The sequence below is a fragment of the Protopterus annectens genome, chromosome 16.part0 (assembly GCF_019279795.1).
Source record: "Protopterus annectens isolate FY-2018-M chromosome 16.part0, PAN1.0, whole genome shotgun sequence".
NCBI classification, from domain to species: Eukaryota; Metazoa; Chordata; order Ceratodontiformes; family Protopteridae; genus Protopterus; species Protopterus annectens.
Window position 1 is genome coordinate 21,853,977 of NC_056750.1, and position 16,057 is coordinate 21,870,033.

General features: G+C 43.2%; 1 protein-coding gene across 1 annotated transcript in view; it reads left to right on the forward strand.

Moving 5' to 3' along the window:
- Window positions 1-16,057, forward strand: part of DDX31 (DEAD-box helicase 31) — a 2,738,529-nt gene that overhangs the window by 905,893 nt on the left and 1,816,579 nt on the right. The window contains exon 7 of the mRNA XM_044057921.1: window positions 2,531-2,575. Coding sequence (XP_043913856.1) covers window positions 2,531-2,575 — 45 coding nt within the window. The remainder of the gene's footprint in view (window positions 1-2,530; window positions 2,576-16,057) is intronic.

Sequence of the window (16,057 nt, forward strand, 5' to 3'; positions counted from 1 at the left end):
GTGCCCAGTACACAGTGCTGTTGACAGCACAGCTTGGTCTGCAGGTACGGACATTATCCACCATTAAGACTGGTGTTGACTTACTGATTTTTGCCAAGAATTTCCAAGCATGTTTCCTCATTGCTCCTTTTTAATGGAATCAACCACTGTTGAGCTGAGAGAGAAGATGGGCGAGAGCAAGCAAGATGGTACAACTTTGACAGCCATTAGAATCTGCAAACGCCACAGTGCAAATCCACTAGGGATTAGAAAGGTTTCAAACAGATGTAGTTTAAACAGGGACAACATCAGCAGTAGCAGGTATACCAGTAATGTAGCAAAGGTCAGAGAGGCTACAGTTATTTCCAGAATAGTTCAGAGGCCAGAATTCTTAGCAGAACCAGGGCTGTTGTGGCTTCTCCCACACTTAGAGAGGTGCAGCACCAGTTGCCCTGAGGACTTGCCTGCCTGTCCCACACTTAATTCAGTTGGGAGTCAGGTGTCATATCATCGGTTGCCATGGAAGGCTATCGTGCAGGACAGGTGGGTAAGGAATATTATATCCAGAGGCTACAAAATCATAATCCTTGTCCCACTCCAGCTGCCTGCTCTTCGTCTTCCTACTGTTCCACCCTTTCAGAAAAGGGCAACAAAGAAACAAGCCACAGCCTTCTTGGCTTGGATACTATTCCCGACCTTTTTTGTATAAAAGAGAATGGAAGAGTTCATGCTGATCCCAGACCTTAACACCTTAATTGAATTCATCCCCAAAGCAATGCTCCTAATGTCCTCCATGTAAAGAGTTCTTCCTTATCTGGTCAGGAGGGATTGGATATGCATGCTTGACCTCCAAAATCCGTAGCTGCTTGTGAAGATTGCCAAGTAGTCATCACTGGAGTAAACTTCACCTGCATGTTAAGCAGTGTGACACACAATTTTCCTTTATAAACATAAACTAGAGAGGCTTTTACAAATTTACTCAGAGATTGATTGGTATGTCCCTCCTAGAGAAAAAGAGATGCAGCCTGCAGAAGGGTACCAGCGATGTGTAAATGGTCATAAGACTCGATGGTCTTGGAATGTTTATGAATATAAGAATCTACTCTTTTGGTTAAGAGAATGCCATTTTCAGATTCGGGCCCTTCTGTTTGGACTCACCTTTGCCCCCAAATGTATGGATATCATGACAGATCAGCAGAGGTTGCAATGTTTACGTACTTATTTGACTGACTTCTAGCTGCCCCAGCTCCAGCTCTGAAGAAAGTTATAGTGGCCAGGAGACCATACTATTCCTGTTAAAAGTCCTTAGACATTGCAGTGAACTCTGTGAAGCTGTAGGTGGAGCCATCACAAACCACAGTATTTATAGGATGTTTCATGGACATTGGCTTGCATGCCAAGTCTGCCCCAGGAAAAAAAAATTCCCTCCCTTATGGAAAGTAGTACCTCATCTCCTACCATTGGATCAGGTTGCAGTAAGTCTTTGAAAAACTTTTGGTCTCATGACATGAACTATATTTCTAAGCAACATACATTGCATCATATTCATATGCAGGGGACATACAAAATGTCAGTGGAACCAGTCCTAGACTACACTCAGACTGTGTCAAGATTTGCAGTGTATATAAATCCCATCTTTGGTGGTGACCTCACACTGCAAGCCTTTCATTAGGCAGCCCCCTCTGTCTTCCATTTCCCATTATGACAGTCACCGTGTCATGAGGTGGGGGTGGGGGCAGTGTCATGCTAGGACAGTTTGAAGTGTGGTTTCACCTGTAGAGTTCAATTTGCTCATAAATGTATTGGAAATTAGAGCAGTCCCTTTGTCCCCTACAGGCATTTCAAGACTCTCTTCCTAAGGGTGCTGTTGTCACACACATGGAAAATAATGTGTTGAGTTACATGTGCTGGTGGTGTTTCTCTGGGTCTAAAGAGAAGATGTTGACTGATAAATAGATTAATAAAGTACATAGATTGTCATAGTTGTTTTCCATTTCTCCCAGAGGTCATTAAAAACAATCAGAGACGGAGTGCTGGGACACCCCACATGTTATAGTCTTACATTCTGGGAATAAATTATTATTCTTTATGGAGAACGTATTGCCTTTTAACCATTTTTAAAATAAAATCCTTCATAACTGTTAATGTCTAGTTGTAGGCTGTTGCTTACTTATTGTCAAAAAGCTTTGGAAAGGTCCAAATAAATAATGTCATTAGGTAGACCCATATTCAGGGCATCGGTTATAGTGACTGAAAAAGGATGCATTGGATTAGGCTACCTGCCTGGCTAACATACAGACAGATTACATCACTACAGTTTAATTCATGACAGTTAGAAAATGAAGCATGTTTGAGTACTCCTGTTTTGCTAAGTAATAAATTGAGTCATTTACAACTTTTCCTTTATTTTTCACTATGAGAAGAAGTCGCTGTACATGTGTTCTCAGAATACAAGAGCTGTAGATTGTGTTAAGCATGCTGTTTTAGTGTTCTATTCAGTAGTGTACATAATCTGTTTGGGGTAAAAAAAACATTGTTGTTTTCTTCACAGCGCAGTGATGGGCCTTATGCTGTTATCGTGGTTCCCACTAGGGAGGTAAGTATGTGTTGAGTTACATGTGCTGGTGGTGTTTCTCTGGGTCTAAAGAGAAGATGTTGACTGATAAATAGATTAATAAAGTACATAGATTGTCATAGTTGTTTTCCATTTCTCCCAGAGGTGATGTATACATATAAGCAGGTGCCCATAATTGCAAGACAGTGATTCAAAGAAGACTGCAGTCTTGTAAGAAAGCTTGGCTGTGCAGATGTGAGATTGCTGATTGTACTGTAACCGGTGAAAATCTTCGCTGTGTTTTTTTTCTCCACATGTAAGTTAGGCATTTATATTTGAACTGCCACAACAGCATATTTGTACGTTCTCTGCTCATTTTTTTGTGCAACGATTGCTGCATCAGGGTCAGAGATGATCATGCAGCAGGGACGGTACAGCAATCACATTGTACATTACATTATGTCTAGAGCTACCAGTGCCTAAAGTGGCTCATGTTTATGGTAAGATTTTGCAGAACAAACCATACCCAAAACCACTGCAAAGTACTTAACTTCACTTTTTGGCCAAAATAAAAGGTCACTCTTGTAGAATTTGAGGTGTTTCTCTTGTTTCACATAATAAAAAGGTGTTTCAAATGCAAATCATCCAAAACCCTTTTCCCATTTTTGCACATGGGAGTGAGGGTGTCACTTCAACAGTGACAATCATCTAAAGCCAAGATGTACATCATCAGATAGCTAGCCATGCCACTGTAGTTCTTCCACACCACACACACACACTGACACCTGTGACCAATTTAGAATGTCCAGTCCACCTACTGCAGGTCTTTGGAATGTGGGAGGAAACAGAAGCACCCAGAGGGAGCCCACACAAACACAGGGAGGACATGCTGACTCAGCACAGAAGACTCCGCAGCTGAGAATTGAACCAGGGAACCTCTTGCTGTGAGGCAACAATGCTGTCTGCTTTGTCAGTGATTCCTTTATTCACTTTTTAGAAGGAACTTATGAAATATGTTTTGGTATAAAATGTCAATCCTTTTGTCATTTGTTATGTTTATTGCAGGACACAATTATCCAAATAGAGACTGTCCTGCATAAAAAGGGGGGCAGGTGGTCACCCTAATTATATCTTGCCAGAGGAGCTTTGTAGCAAACATTTGTTAAGTACTGACATTTGCTTACATGATTATAGTGTTGTACTTTATTAAGGAGCATTAATACAAAATTTGTTCTGATGCTGCCACAGCTGTCACATTGTAACATACTTTAAAAAATATGCATCAGCAGTTTTAGATGAATGTTTTGAAAGTTGCTAGCTACAAGGCTGTGTTGACTATGGGTTATGCATGTTTAGTTCTGTGATAAATGTGTTTATCCTCCTGCAGTGAAGGGGACTGCTCTAGAAACTGAATCATATTTGGAATCTTGAGCAATTGGAATAATGAGTCTGTTTCAGTTGCTGTGACTACAACTCTTTGAAAGCTTGGTGGAAGAACTAAGATTTAAAAAAAATAAACAAAAACACTTAGGTTTTTTTTTTTTTAGAGAAGATAAAACGATACGAAATGTACTGGACATTGCATTTCTGAGCGAGTCACTGTTGCCAAGTCACAAAGGATCACATGCTGTAAGAATTGTCTGAATAAGGCCAATGTGTCTCAGTAATATTGTACAACGTATTGTAATGTTTCTTTGTATGTGCCTTCTTCCTTTGCCTGTCCACCAGCAAGCCTTCCCGTATCTGATTCAAGCTTATTCATTCCCTTGCAGTGAGGAGTCCTCAGCTACATCAGGGTATGAGTCATTCACAGGGGCTGTTGTTTAGGCAGACATTGGCCAGTTTTTGCTCTCGCTGGCATCTCAGCAGTGATAGCATTTATGTAAATCCCTAACCATGCCAGTGGGTGGGAGGACAGGCTTACCTACATCACATGGTATCCAGCAGTGCCCCCCCCCCCCCGAGTGTACACTCCCATGCACTCACTAATGATGGTTGCACTAAGCAGTGGTTTGATGTGCTAAAAACCTGCCCCAATATTCCCAGTGCAGTTTGTACCTTCCTCCGAGGGACTGTGGCATTGTGCGTTGTGCTGTTCTGTAAGTCCCTTCAAAAGCCTGTGGCATTAATCAGAACTCCAATCAGTTGGGATGTAATTAAGGCTCTATACCATGGGGCTAACTACTGCAATATTTTTGTGCTGGATTTTTTTTTACAATACTTCTCTTATAATTTTATATTGTGAACTACTGTTGAAGAAAGACCAAATTATGTGGTTGTGGATTTTAAAAGGAGATTTGCAAAGCTGTTTATTTAAGGATTCATATCATTATCAACCCCCTTTTTCCATTTTTTACATGGGGTCAGGGTGTCGTGTTAGCTGTCACCATCTGTCTCAATTCAGTGTCACACTTCTGCCTTCTTTGACACTCATGCCTGTCTGTTGCAGATCTTCTCTCATGCAATCCATCCACCTCTTTGTTGTTAGTCATTGTTTCCTCTTACTTTCTTCCTGTGTGTCTCAAGTCTTCTTCACCAGAGTCTCTTCTGCTTTTCTGCACATGCCCAAACCACCATAATCTGCTCTCTCTGATCTTTTCTGCATTTGAAGCTACTTTGGCTTCTACTCTTGTGTCTGCCCCACGGTGTGCATCCTACCACCCATCTCAGGTGCTTCATTTCCATCACCTCTAGCTTCTTCAGCTGCTCTGCCTTTACTGCCCTGGTTTTTGTACAGTAGGATCATAGGAAGTTAGTAGGCTAATGGCCCTAGGCCCCTTAGAAGCCCAGCGACATTCTACCCTTATTTCCATGATCAGCACTTATTGTTCCTGTCCAAGAGGGACACAGATGGAACCCTGGGGTGAATTTACGGTTACCCATCCAATCTTCCAGATTGCATTTGAAGAGGGATGATGAGGTGCTCTGTTTAACATGAAGTGGGAGTCTGTTTCAAAGGTGTGGTAACCCCTGGGAAAGATATCTGCCCCTCCAGCAGGTTTTATTAATGTCACATACCAGGTTAAGGTCTTTAGAACGAGTAACCCATGTACCATTTGACTTGCGGATATGACGCATTTCCAGTAAAACAGGGTCAGAGATTGCCTCATATGCAAGGCAGAGATCACCTCTGAGTAGTCTGTATGAAACAGAATAAAATGTCAGTGATTTCAGATGATTCGCATAGGACAGATGCTGAAGACCTTGAATTTTCCTTGTGAGGAACCTTTGTGGTCTTACCATACATTTGCACACCTTTGTGGTCTTACCATACAGTAGCACACCTTTGTGGTTTGACCATACATTAGCACACCTTTGTGGTCTTACCATACAGTAGTACACCTTTGTGGTCTTACCATACAATTGCACACCTTTGTGGTCTTACCATACAGTAGCACACCTTTGTGGTTTGTCCATACAGTAGCACACCTTTGTGGTCTTACCATACAGTAGCACACCTTTGTGGTCTTACCATACAGTAGCACTGGTCACACCACCTTTTTGTGCACCTTACTTTTCAGCCTCTTTGGAATTCTTCTGACGTACACTACCTCCGACACATTGTGCCAGTTGGCTGCATCCCCTCTGATAATAGCTTTGACCTCTTCATTCAGACTTCTCTTCTCCTTATCTACCCCTCCCAGACACTTGAAGCTGTTTTCCTTGTTCCACTATCTTCCCTTCTATTTCAGTTCTCATCATCTTCTTCTTTCCGAATTTGCTGCCATTACCACTGTCTTATCTATACTTAGTTTCATCCCATGTGCCTTCAATTTTCTCATTCCATTCCCTTGTCCTTTGCTGAAGCTCTTGCTCTGTTTCTGTCTGTACTGCCACATCATCTACATACAGCAACTTTATATGTCTACTCTGATCTGTTTGCTAATGTAATCCGTCACCAGTGTAAACAGCAGTGGGTTTAAAGCTGAACACTGATGCACACCCACCGGGCGCCCCTCCTTGAGACCACACACTGTGCTCATACTTGAGTCATTGGGTCCTTGTACATAGCCTGCACTAACTCTGCCAGTGTTTCTTGGACTTTGAACCACCACAGTACTGACCAAATCAGCTTTCATGGGACCTTGTTATTGCTTTCTCCAAGTCTATGAAAAAGCAAAAAAATGAAAGAAACTGCAGGCTGTGTATCCTTTAGTAACACAATTTAGCACTATTTTTAATTCTAGGAATGCCCAGTTGGACTCTTTCCTCATCTACAGCTTCTTCTCATTTGTCTCACTGCAAACATTGGGTCATTTGTGCTGCATCCTGAAATGAATCTGAACTGTTCATCTCCGATTTTACTTTCGAGACTCTGTGTATCCTTTTATCAGTTGCCCTCTGCAGAACTTTCATGCAGTGTGACAGGAGATTGATGGTTTACAATCACAGTCGATCGCACTGTGTGTGATTAATGTATGTGTGTAAATCAGGTAGCAGAACCACGTAGCAGAACCATTAGTGCAAGTACTATATTGTCGAACCTTACAATAGCGAACAGCCGCTATAGCAAGGTTTGACAGTGTAGTGCAGATCGCACTATAGTGGGCATTGAGAAATGTACCCTTTCCTCAGTGTAGTGCGATCTCGGAGTTTGTATATATAAGTAGGGGGGTGTGGGGGGCTTGTCCCCTTGTAAAACATGTTAAAATATGTTTAGCGGCTATGAGCATTTCAGTGAAGTTGAAATGTTCGACATTCGACTTCACTGAAATGCTCAGTTCGGCATTTAATGTGGTTGGTGGTGTGATTTCTGAACATTTTCTTCGGATATCTGCACTTTCGGCCACAGTAGTGTTGAACATGTCATAGTTAACCGAGATTGATACCTCTATACTGCCCACAGTTATGGATATCTGCTTTGTTCTTGTACACTGGCATGAGTATGCTTATGCTCCAGTCATCTGGGATATGCATTTTCTCTCCACACTGCTATGAGTACCTTCAGGAGCCATTTCTTCCCTGTCTCACCCAGCATCTTTGTCATATCTCCTGTGACCTTATCTGAGCCTGCTGCTTTCCCTGACTTCATTTTCCATAGTGCTGTTCTTACTTTTAGGGTGGGCTCCTTTTCTCTTCTCATTGTAGGCTGTGTCTGGGACAGTACAGCGTCTTTTGGGTTTTCTTCATTAAGACGCTGCTGGAAGTACTCCTTCCATCTGCCTTTGTCCTGTGGACTGATGAGCAGGTTGTTGCTGGCATCCCTTATGAAGGGTGTCTGACTATTTTCTTTGTCTTTCTGTCTTTGCTTTGCAACCTGATACAGTTTCTTTTTGCCACCAACTGAGTCACTTTCCAGAAGCTGGTAGAGTGCATCCGATGCCCTGTTCTTTGCTATTGCAAATCCTTTCTTAGCCTCTTTGTTAGCCAACCAGTGTTCCTTCCTAGTCTGGTCCACCTGTTCCATCTCCCACTTTTTCCTGCACTTCTCCTTTCTTTTGATGATGACTTTGACTTTTGCATTCCACCTTCCCTGATGTACGTTATTTCCATATCTGGCTTGGCCACATATCAGTTATGTAGTCCTCACACATGTTGGTTTGAGGTGCTACCATTCTTCTTCAACTCCACCCATTTCCTCCTCCTGTTGGTGTGCTAGAGCCCTGAGTAATCCATTGAACTGTTGTGCTTTGTCTCCAGTCAACTTCCAGGTCTTCAGCCTGGTCTCTGCTGACCTTAGAGTCTTCTCTGACCACTGCTTGCAGCTGATTGTGGCAATCAGTGGTTTATGCTGTGGGTTGACTGTTTCACTGTGCATGATTTTGCAATAACTGATTCTACCTTAGTGTCCTTTCCTTACTAGGAGGAAGTCTGCCCGAGTTGCATGTTGGCCACTTTTGTATGTGATCTTGTGATTGTCTCTCTTTCTGAGCCACGTGTGGGCTACTATCATGCCATTTGCCAGACAGAAGTCTAGAATGGCCTCTCCTTTATTCCTGTTGCCCCACCAATGTAGACCCAGGCATTCCTCATATCACTGTTCTCTCTGTCCTGATGTGTGCATTCAAGTTCCCTTTATCAACAGCAATTCATGTTGTCCTGCTTTATCTAGTAGGCCCTGCAACTGCTGTCTGAATGTACTCTTTTCTTCACTATCACAACCCTGCTGTGGGGCATAGGCTGAGATTATGAATAATGTCCTATAATTAGGCTGGATTCTGATTGCCATGAGTATGTCACTAAATCTGATGACATCCCTCAGTGCTTTCTGAAGCCTCTCTCTCACCACAGTTCCCACACCATTTCTTGCCTGTCCTTCTCCTGAGTAGAAGACTCTGGACCCCAAGTCAAGTGGCTTTGCTGCAATGCCCTAACATCTTGTCTTTTGGATACTTAGAATGTCCATCCTTTTCCATACTATCATGTCATCAACTTCCAGGCTCCATCCTCTCAGTGAACCTACATTGAGCATACCATGTTTGCTAAGTTTATTGGTTTTATGTCCAGCTTTTGCTCACCAGAGCTATCCCAGGTAACCCAGGCTGGGCAACTGGACACCGGCCGGACAGTAGCTTATTGACCCAGGGCTGCTGGGTTTTATGACAAGCATTCACTTCACTAGCTAATAGGGGCACATACACTTCTCCCTCCATTAGCATGGGTGCCTGGCATAGGTCAGAATAGGTTGGGTATTGAACCCATTTATCACCAGCAAATACCCATGCCCATTTGGTGAAATTAGTCAATATGACCGAATCTACTAAAGACAAATTTTACACCGAGTGGCTAGACCTGCCACATTGCCCAGTCTGTGATCCATGTTCTCCTACGTTGAGGATGCTGTGCACCACAGTAGATGCGCAAAACAGATGGTTAGTACAGCTGTTCCCCTTATATGGCACCATGTATAGTCTCCATGCCCATTTGGTGAAATTAGTTAATCTGATGGAATCTCCTAAAGCTAAATTTTACACCGAGTGGCTAGACCTGCCACATCGCCCAGTCTGTGATCCATGTTCTCCTATGTTGAGGATGCTGTGCACCACAGTAGATGCCCAAAACAGATGGTTAGTACAGCTGTTCCCCCATATATGGCATCACGTGTAGTCTGAGCTGCTTCCCACAGCTCACTTCTTAGGTGAGATTGAGACGGAAGCACTCGGCATATTTTTCGGAGGTGGGAGAAACCCAACAGAGATGCAGGGAGAACAAGGAAGCTCCAAACAGTTATTGTCCGGCGGTAAGGAACAAATCTTTTACTTTATGCATAGGAGATGAGGACCTTAACCATTATGCCAACTGGTCTGGTTGCTCAGGATGCATATTTTGTCACTATATATTTGTACACTTTGAAACCTTGCATACTTTATAGTAATATGCCTCATGCTACAAAGGAGATAATGTAATTTCTAACACAGCAAGCATTTGCTCATTTTTCCTTTTCTTTTGTGTATTGATTGATACTGTAGGTTCATAGGTAGGTACTAGGCTATTGGCCCTAGGGCCTCTATAAGCCTAGCCAAAAGGTACCCTGGCTTTCGCCACCCAAGAAAATGATTTTCCTGTGCCCCTGTCGAGCAGAGCCACAGAAGTGATGTAGTTCAACAAACATGCACATTTCAGATTCAGGCCTCATTATGGATCTGATGTCCATTTCATTTTTCCTCACTGATGGGTCTTAGGATCCAATATCGAATATGATTTGTCCACTTCACAAGACTTATCCGAGCCTAGAGCTCCTCCCTCTCCTTTGATGCCTCACATTTCCTCTAACTCCTCAGATCTTGTTTGCCACCATCCAGCACAGATGTGTTTCTGTTGCCTCTAGCGCAGATAAGTGAATTTTTCTTTTTTTTTTCTATTTGCTTCTAGCTTTGTTAAACTTCTTTTCATAGAATCTCCTTATCTTCTTTATCTTTCATAGCTAAACCTCCCCTCCTATGTATTTAGTTAATTCACATGCATCAGGGTTTTGCTCCCTCCCATGCTTTGTCTCATCTATGTCTGGTTATTGGCTATTTTTTTCTCCTTTTCACTTTTTCTCTAGTTTTTTTAAAAAAACTTTCCCAGTATCTTTCATTTATCTGTTTTTTGTTTACTAGCGTCTCTTTGCCTGAGAGTGATTGTGTGTGTGAGTGGTAATCCTGTGTGTAAGTCGTGCAGTTATGGCTAATAAACTAACAGGGTTGTAAGGATGCTCCTCTTGTGAAAACAAAATTCCAAATTTGGATGCCCACAAGAGGTATATCTGCTGTCTCAGGCCTGGGCACTTAAAGGCTTACTGCGATATTTGCGCAGCTTTTAATCCCCGCGCCCTATCAGACCATAAGAATAAAATAATTTTAAGGAGTATTCTACGTGTTTCTGGGTATCAGTCTTCTTGAAACCTATGACTTCCAAAGAGTTAAGGAACTGCACCCCCTCAACATCCCTTGGGACTATGTCTTCTGTCCCGGAAAAGAGGCAAAAAATATCAGATCTGACTGCCTCAGATCCAGCCGATACACATTCTTCATCGCATCCAAGAGGTACCGTGGATCCGATAGAACCTGGACTGACTATGCCCACTCCTCGGATCCGAACTTTCTTGGGTCTTAAGACTTAGGATCTGAACGTTCCCTCAGATCTGAGGTTCTCCTTCTGTGAGCAAATCCTCCTCTGATCCAGAGCCTTTGGTTCAGAGGTCTCAGAGCCATTTACCAATTTGGAGCAAGTCACCATCCCTGACTCCAACTACTCGGATCAGTCATTCTCCTGTGACGTGTACTCATTCCTCTGCTTCCTCTAGATCCTCTCAGCTTTCCCATGCAGATATGGACAGGAAGATGTGGAGTTTCATCAGAGCTCAGGTTCTTTTGGGGATTGTGCTATCTCCATTCATACTGGATATGTGATAGCTCCTACTCCTCTAGTTAAAACTCCTCTTCCAATCTGATCATCAGCTTTGGAAACCCAAGATCCAGTTTTTCTGAGAAAGCTGTCTTTGGAGCTGAGGATATATCTTTCCTGGAATCCATCAGTGTCCCAGACCAGTTCTGCTCTGATCCATCTCTTCTCCTGGGGGCTTTGGCTCCAGCACTTCAGGTCCAGTCCTTTCTGGAGGCTTCAGATCTGGGGTGGCTTGTACCTTCTCTGCTATGGTGGCTTTAGCTCCGAGGGGTGGGAAAAAGTTTTCCCAGGTCCATCAGCCTTTCAGGTGGCAGAGAGGACATTCTCTAGAGCTGAAAATGCATCTCTTCATCCCAAGGATCCTAGCCCATCTCCTTCTGATCAGGGCTTTGGGTCCATATCTTGCCTGTAGTCAGCCCCTTCAGGAGACCCTCCAGACCTTGTCCCTGCAGGTGCTTCCCTTTCCTCTGATTCCTCTCCCGAGCATCCCATGGGGAGGTTCATTGGAAGAAAAAATGCAAGAGGAAGCCATTGGACTCCCCTTGGAGTCCTTGACCTAAGACACCTACTTCAGTGAGAGAGAAGGGGCCCCTCGATCTCCAGCCGACAACATCTCCTTTGGAGATATTTTAGAAATCCTGAAGCAAAAGGGTGGATGTTCGTCAAAACCCCCTTCTTCTAAGAAGTCATTGTTTCTGGAGGCCTTTGGGATGAGCCCTTGTACATCCTGGATGACTCCACTGGTGGATGAACTTATTGATCTACTTTCCCGTAGAGTGTGGTAGGAGCCAGACACCATGGAGCCGCTACCCAAGCATGCAGATAAGTGCCAATCATTTGTATTTGAGCAAAAGTATCCCTGTTAGTGCCATTGTGGTGTCAGCAGCCACTATGAAGGAGCTAACAGAACAGAGCTCCACTGTCCACCCTCCCAAACAAGGAGACTTGGGTGATGGACAGGCACGTGAAGTGCATTTATGCTTCAGCTACCTTTATGCTGAAAGCATTGAATTACTTAGGACATTTTATGCATCTACAGAGGGACCTAGTTAAAGAATGTACCAATTTTCTGACAGAGTCCTTGTTGGAGGAGGACTTCAAGATAGTATTTCCTCAATTGGCCATGCTTTCCTCCATCTCCAGTTCCTCAGTGAGGCTAATCTCTAATGCCACAGAGGGAACCTCTAGAGCAGCCGAAACAGGCATAGCCATTAAGAGACATGCCTGGATGAGGCTTTGTGGGTTTGTGGAACCCTTTAAAGTGTCCTTCAAAAATCTTTTCGATGGTTCTTCCTATTTGGATCATCAGTCAAAGAAACTCTTACCTGCTGTGAGCAAGAAGGAAAGACCTTCTCTGCTGTAGAGATCAAATTTTCTTCCCTTCAACAGACTTTTTCAAGGAACCTATGGAGTGGGAAGAAGATGTGGTTCAGGAAATCTCAAAGTCCTTTCATGGATCCCAAGAAGATTTCCTCTTCTAGAGGCAGAGGAAGAGGATTTAATGGCAGACGCCATCCTAGAGGCAGAACAGGTCCACAGAATTAGGGCTTCAGAGAACCCTTCTCTGACGGACCCTACCAGTGCTCCTGAAGTGTTGCCCGACTGTCCTGCTCTGGAGGCAGTCGGGGGAAAAATGCCATTGCACCTAGATGCCTGGACAGATTTAACAAATGACAAATGGGTGCTAAACATAATTTCCAGAGGTTACTATATTCCCTTTTCACTTCCACCTCCATTGTCCAGGAGGCATCTCTCCGATGTGCCACCCAGTCAGAGGGAGAGCGCCATTCAAGAGGTTCAGAAACTTCTAGAAAAAAAGGTATCATACAAAGGGTCCCGACCGAACAACAAGGATGCGTAACCTATTCATGCTTCTTTTTAGTGCCAAAAAAGATAGGGGACCTGCAACCAATCCTAGATCTGAGCAGTCTGAACGTATTTGTCAAGAAGTGAAAGTTCCACGTGGTTATGGTTCAGTCTGTACTGCTGCTACTACATAAGCATGATTGGATGTACTCCATAGATCTCGATGATGTGTACTATCATATCAAAACAAACAGACGCTCCAGGAGACATTTGCTATTCAGGATGGGAGTCAGTTATTACCAGTTCAGAGCACTGCCATTTAAACTCACCACCACCCCCCCTGGGTGTTTACCAAATGCATGTCAGTAGTAGCAACTCACCTAAGACTGCAAGGATTCCAGGTGTTTCCATACTTGGACAATTGGCTCCTGACTGCACTAACAAGGCATCAACTTCTTCAAGCCACACAGTACCTGCTAGAACTCTTCAATCATCTGGGAATTATGATAAACTTGGCAAAGTCATAATTGCTGTCTCTGCAGAACATAGAATTCATAGGAACGCAACTGAACACGATCACGCAAATAGCGTCATTGCCCCCACAATGTGTAGTATCTCAGAGATACCAAGTTCAAGTATTACTGGATATACCACTCTACCCGCAAAACTAATTTTGAGGGCTGTAGGATCTGTGTCAGCTGTCATACTCCTAGTACCACTGGCAAGGTTCTTCATGCGAGTGCTGTAGCGGACTCTAGCTGTTCAGTGGTCCATTCTGTGCCAACTATCTGTTCCTATTAGATTAACCCCAGTTTGCAAGTGTCTCCTCCAGTGGTGGATTCCCTGAAATGACCTATATGTCTGCCAGCTTTTTCTCTTCCCCCTCCTATAGCCACAGTGACCATGGACGTTTCCCTGCTGGGGTGGGGTGGGCGCATTACCAAGGAAGAGTAGTCCAAGGCGTGTGCTTCCCAACAGAGACCAAGTTCCACGTCAACATCCTAAAGATGAGAGCAGGCCTTCTGACGTTGCAAGCCTTTCATGACTGTCTCCCTCTGGGAACAATAGCAATTCATACAGACATGTCAGTAGTCCGGTATATCAACAAATAGGGGGGGAATCATTTGTACCTTCTGTGCAGAGAGGCTATGAGGATGTGGGAATGGGCGATCTCTTCAGATCGCTTTTTCATTGCAAAGCACATTCTGGGAAGATCAATGTACTGGCAGACAGACTAAGCACATCTATCTTGAGTCCTCACGACTAGTCCCTGAACCAGTCAGTAGCAAACCAAATATTCAGCAGATGGGGCCATCCTTGCTGTGATCTCTTTGCCTCTCCCTGAACAACAAGTGCAGCAAGTACTTTGCTCTGACCCCCCCCCCCCTCCAAGCAGGGGGTCACCAAGGGATGCTCTAGTCCACGATTGGCCTCCAGGTCTCCCATATGCTTACCCTCCAGTACCTAATTTCAAAAGTCCTACAGAAATCCAGCAGGCTGAACAGCACTCCGATCATTCTCTCCCCCTTCTGGCCTCGTTAGGTATGGTTCCCCTTCTTACAGTCTCACATCAAATATCCCCATGGATACTGGATCCCAGTTAGGATCTAATTTCCCATCCATCAGAACATCAGCATCCCAGTCTTGGAGCCCTACAGTTAACTGCTTAGCTTCTTCACTTCCAAAGTCCAGGCTAGCTTCCCCTGTCCAAGAGATTATTCTTGCTTGCCAGAAGCCATCCACAAAAAATGTTTATAATAGCAAGTGGAAGAGATTTTTAATTTGGGCATCGAAACAGAATATTGATCCTTTTTTCAGCTCCTGTTTCAGCTGTACTTCTTTTTCTGAGTTTACTTTTTCAAGATGGGGCCAGTTTTTCCACGATAAAATCACAGCTGGCAGCAATTGCAAATTTTCATGTGGGGAAAGATTCTAATTCTTCATCCTCTCTTTCAACATCCAAACTATATAAGGCATTTATGAAAGTGTTTTTTCTATGTAGGCCTCCAATAAAAGATCCTTCTCCTGGGGACCTCACTATTGTCCTTCAAAGTCTTACTCAGAAACCTTTTGAACCTGCTGACTCCTGCGACATGAAATTTTTGTCTTGGAAAACCATTTTTCTTGTGGCCATTATGTCAGCTAAGAGTGTCTGAACTGCAAGCTCCATCATGTAAACCACCTTCTTCAAATATAGCAACAAAAAAATGAAAAGATATTCCCTTTTGCTGCGGTGAACTGTCCAATAAATAATCCACAAACCAAAAGACAGCTGATTCACCCAGGCTAACACTGTGCTGATAAGCAAATAAAAACTGTCTGTACAATCCAGTGATAAAAGTTCTGTTAAAATGCAGAATTTAATGAAAAAAGTAAAATAAAATAAGAACAAAAATAATAAAAATGAAGTCCCTTGTCCAACGATAAGTGCTTTCGAATAGTTGTTCTTCAGATCGTATGATCAAATGGGACATTCATCTGTATATATGAGTCAGTCAAAATTATTCACCCAATCAGAATATCAGCACCAAAATTCGGACCAATCTATGTTTGGATTTCTCCATCTGATTTGCATAAACCAGGTTAACTATCCGTAGCACTGATGAGATATGCAAAATAGGTGATATTGGTGAAGAATAGCACTTCCAAAAGAAGTAACAGGTGAAACAGCTTGCTTTCATGCATGCTTGAAGGCATGCCTCACACCAATGTGTAAAATATGCAGAATAGGTGAACTAAACAGCCAATAGTGGCTTCCAAGAAGCAGCAAAAAACAAGTCTGCTAGCCTTCATGAATTCTTATCACAAACTTATTGAATAATTCCAGAAGCAATTTTTTACATATTTGCAATGTTCAATAAAGGAAAAATATCACGAACAAATAAGTGG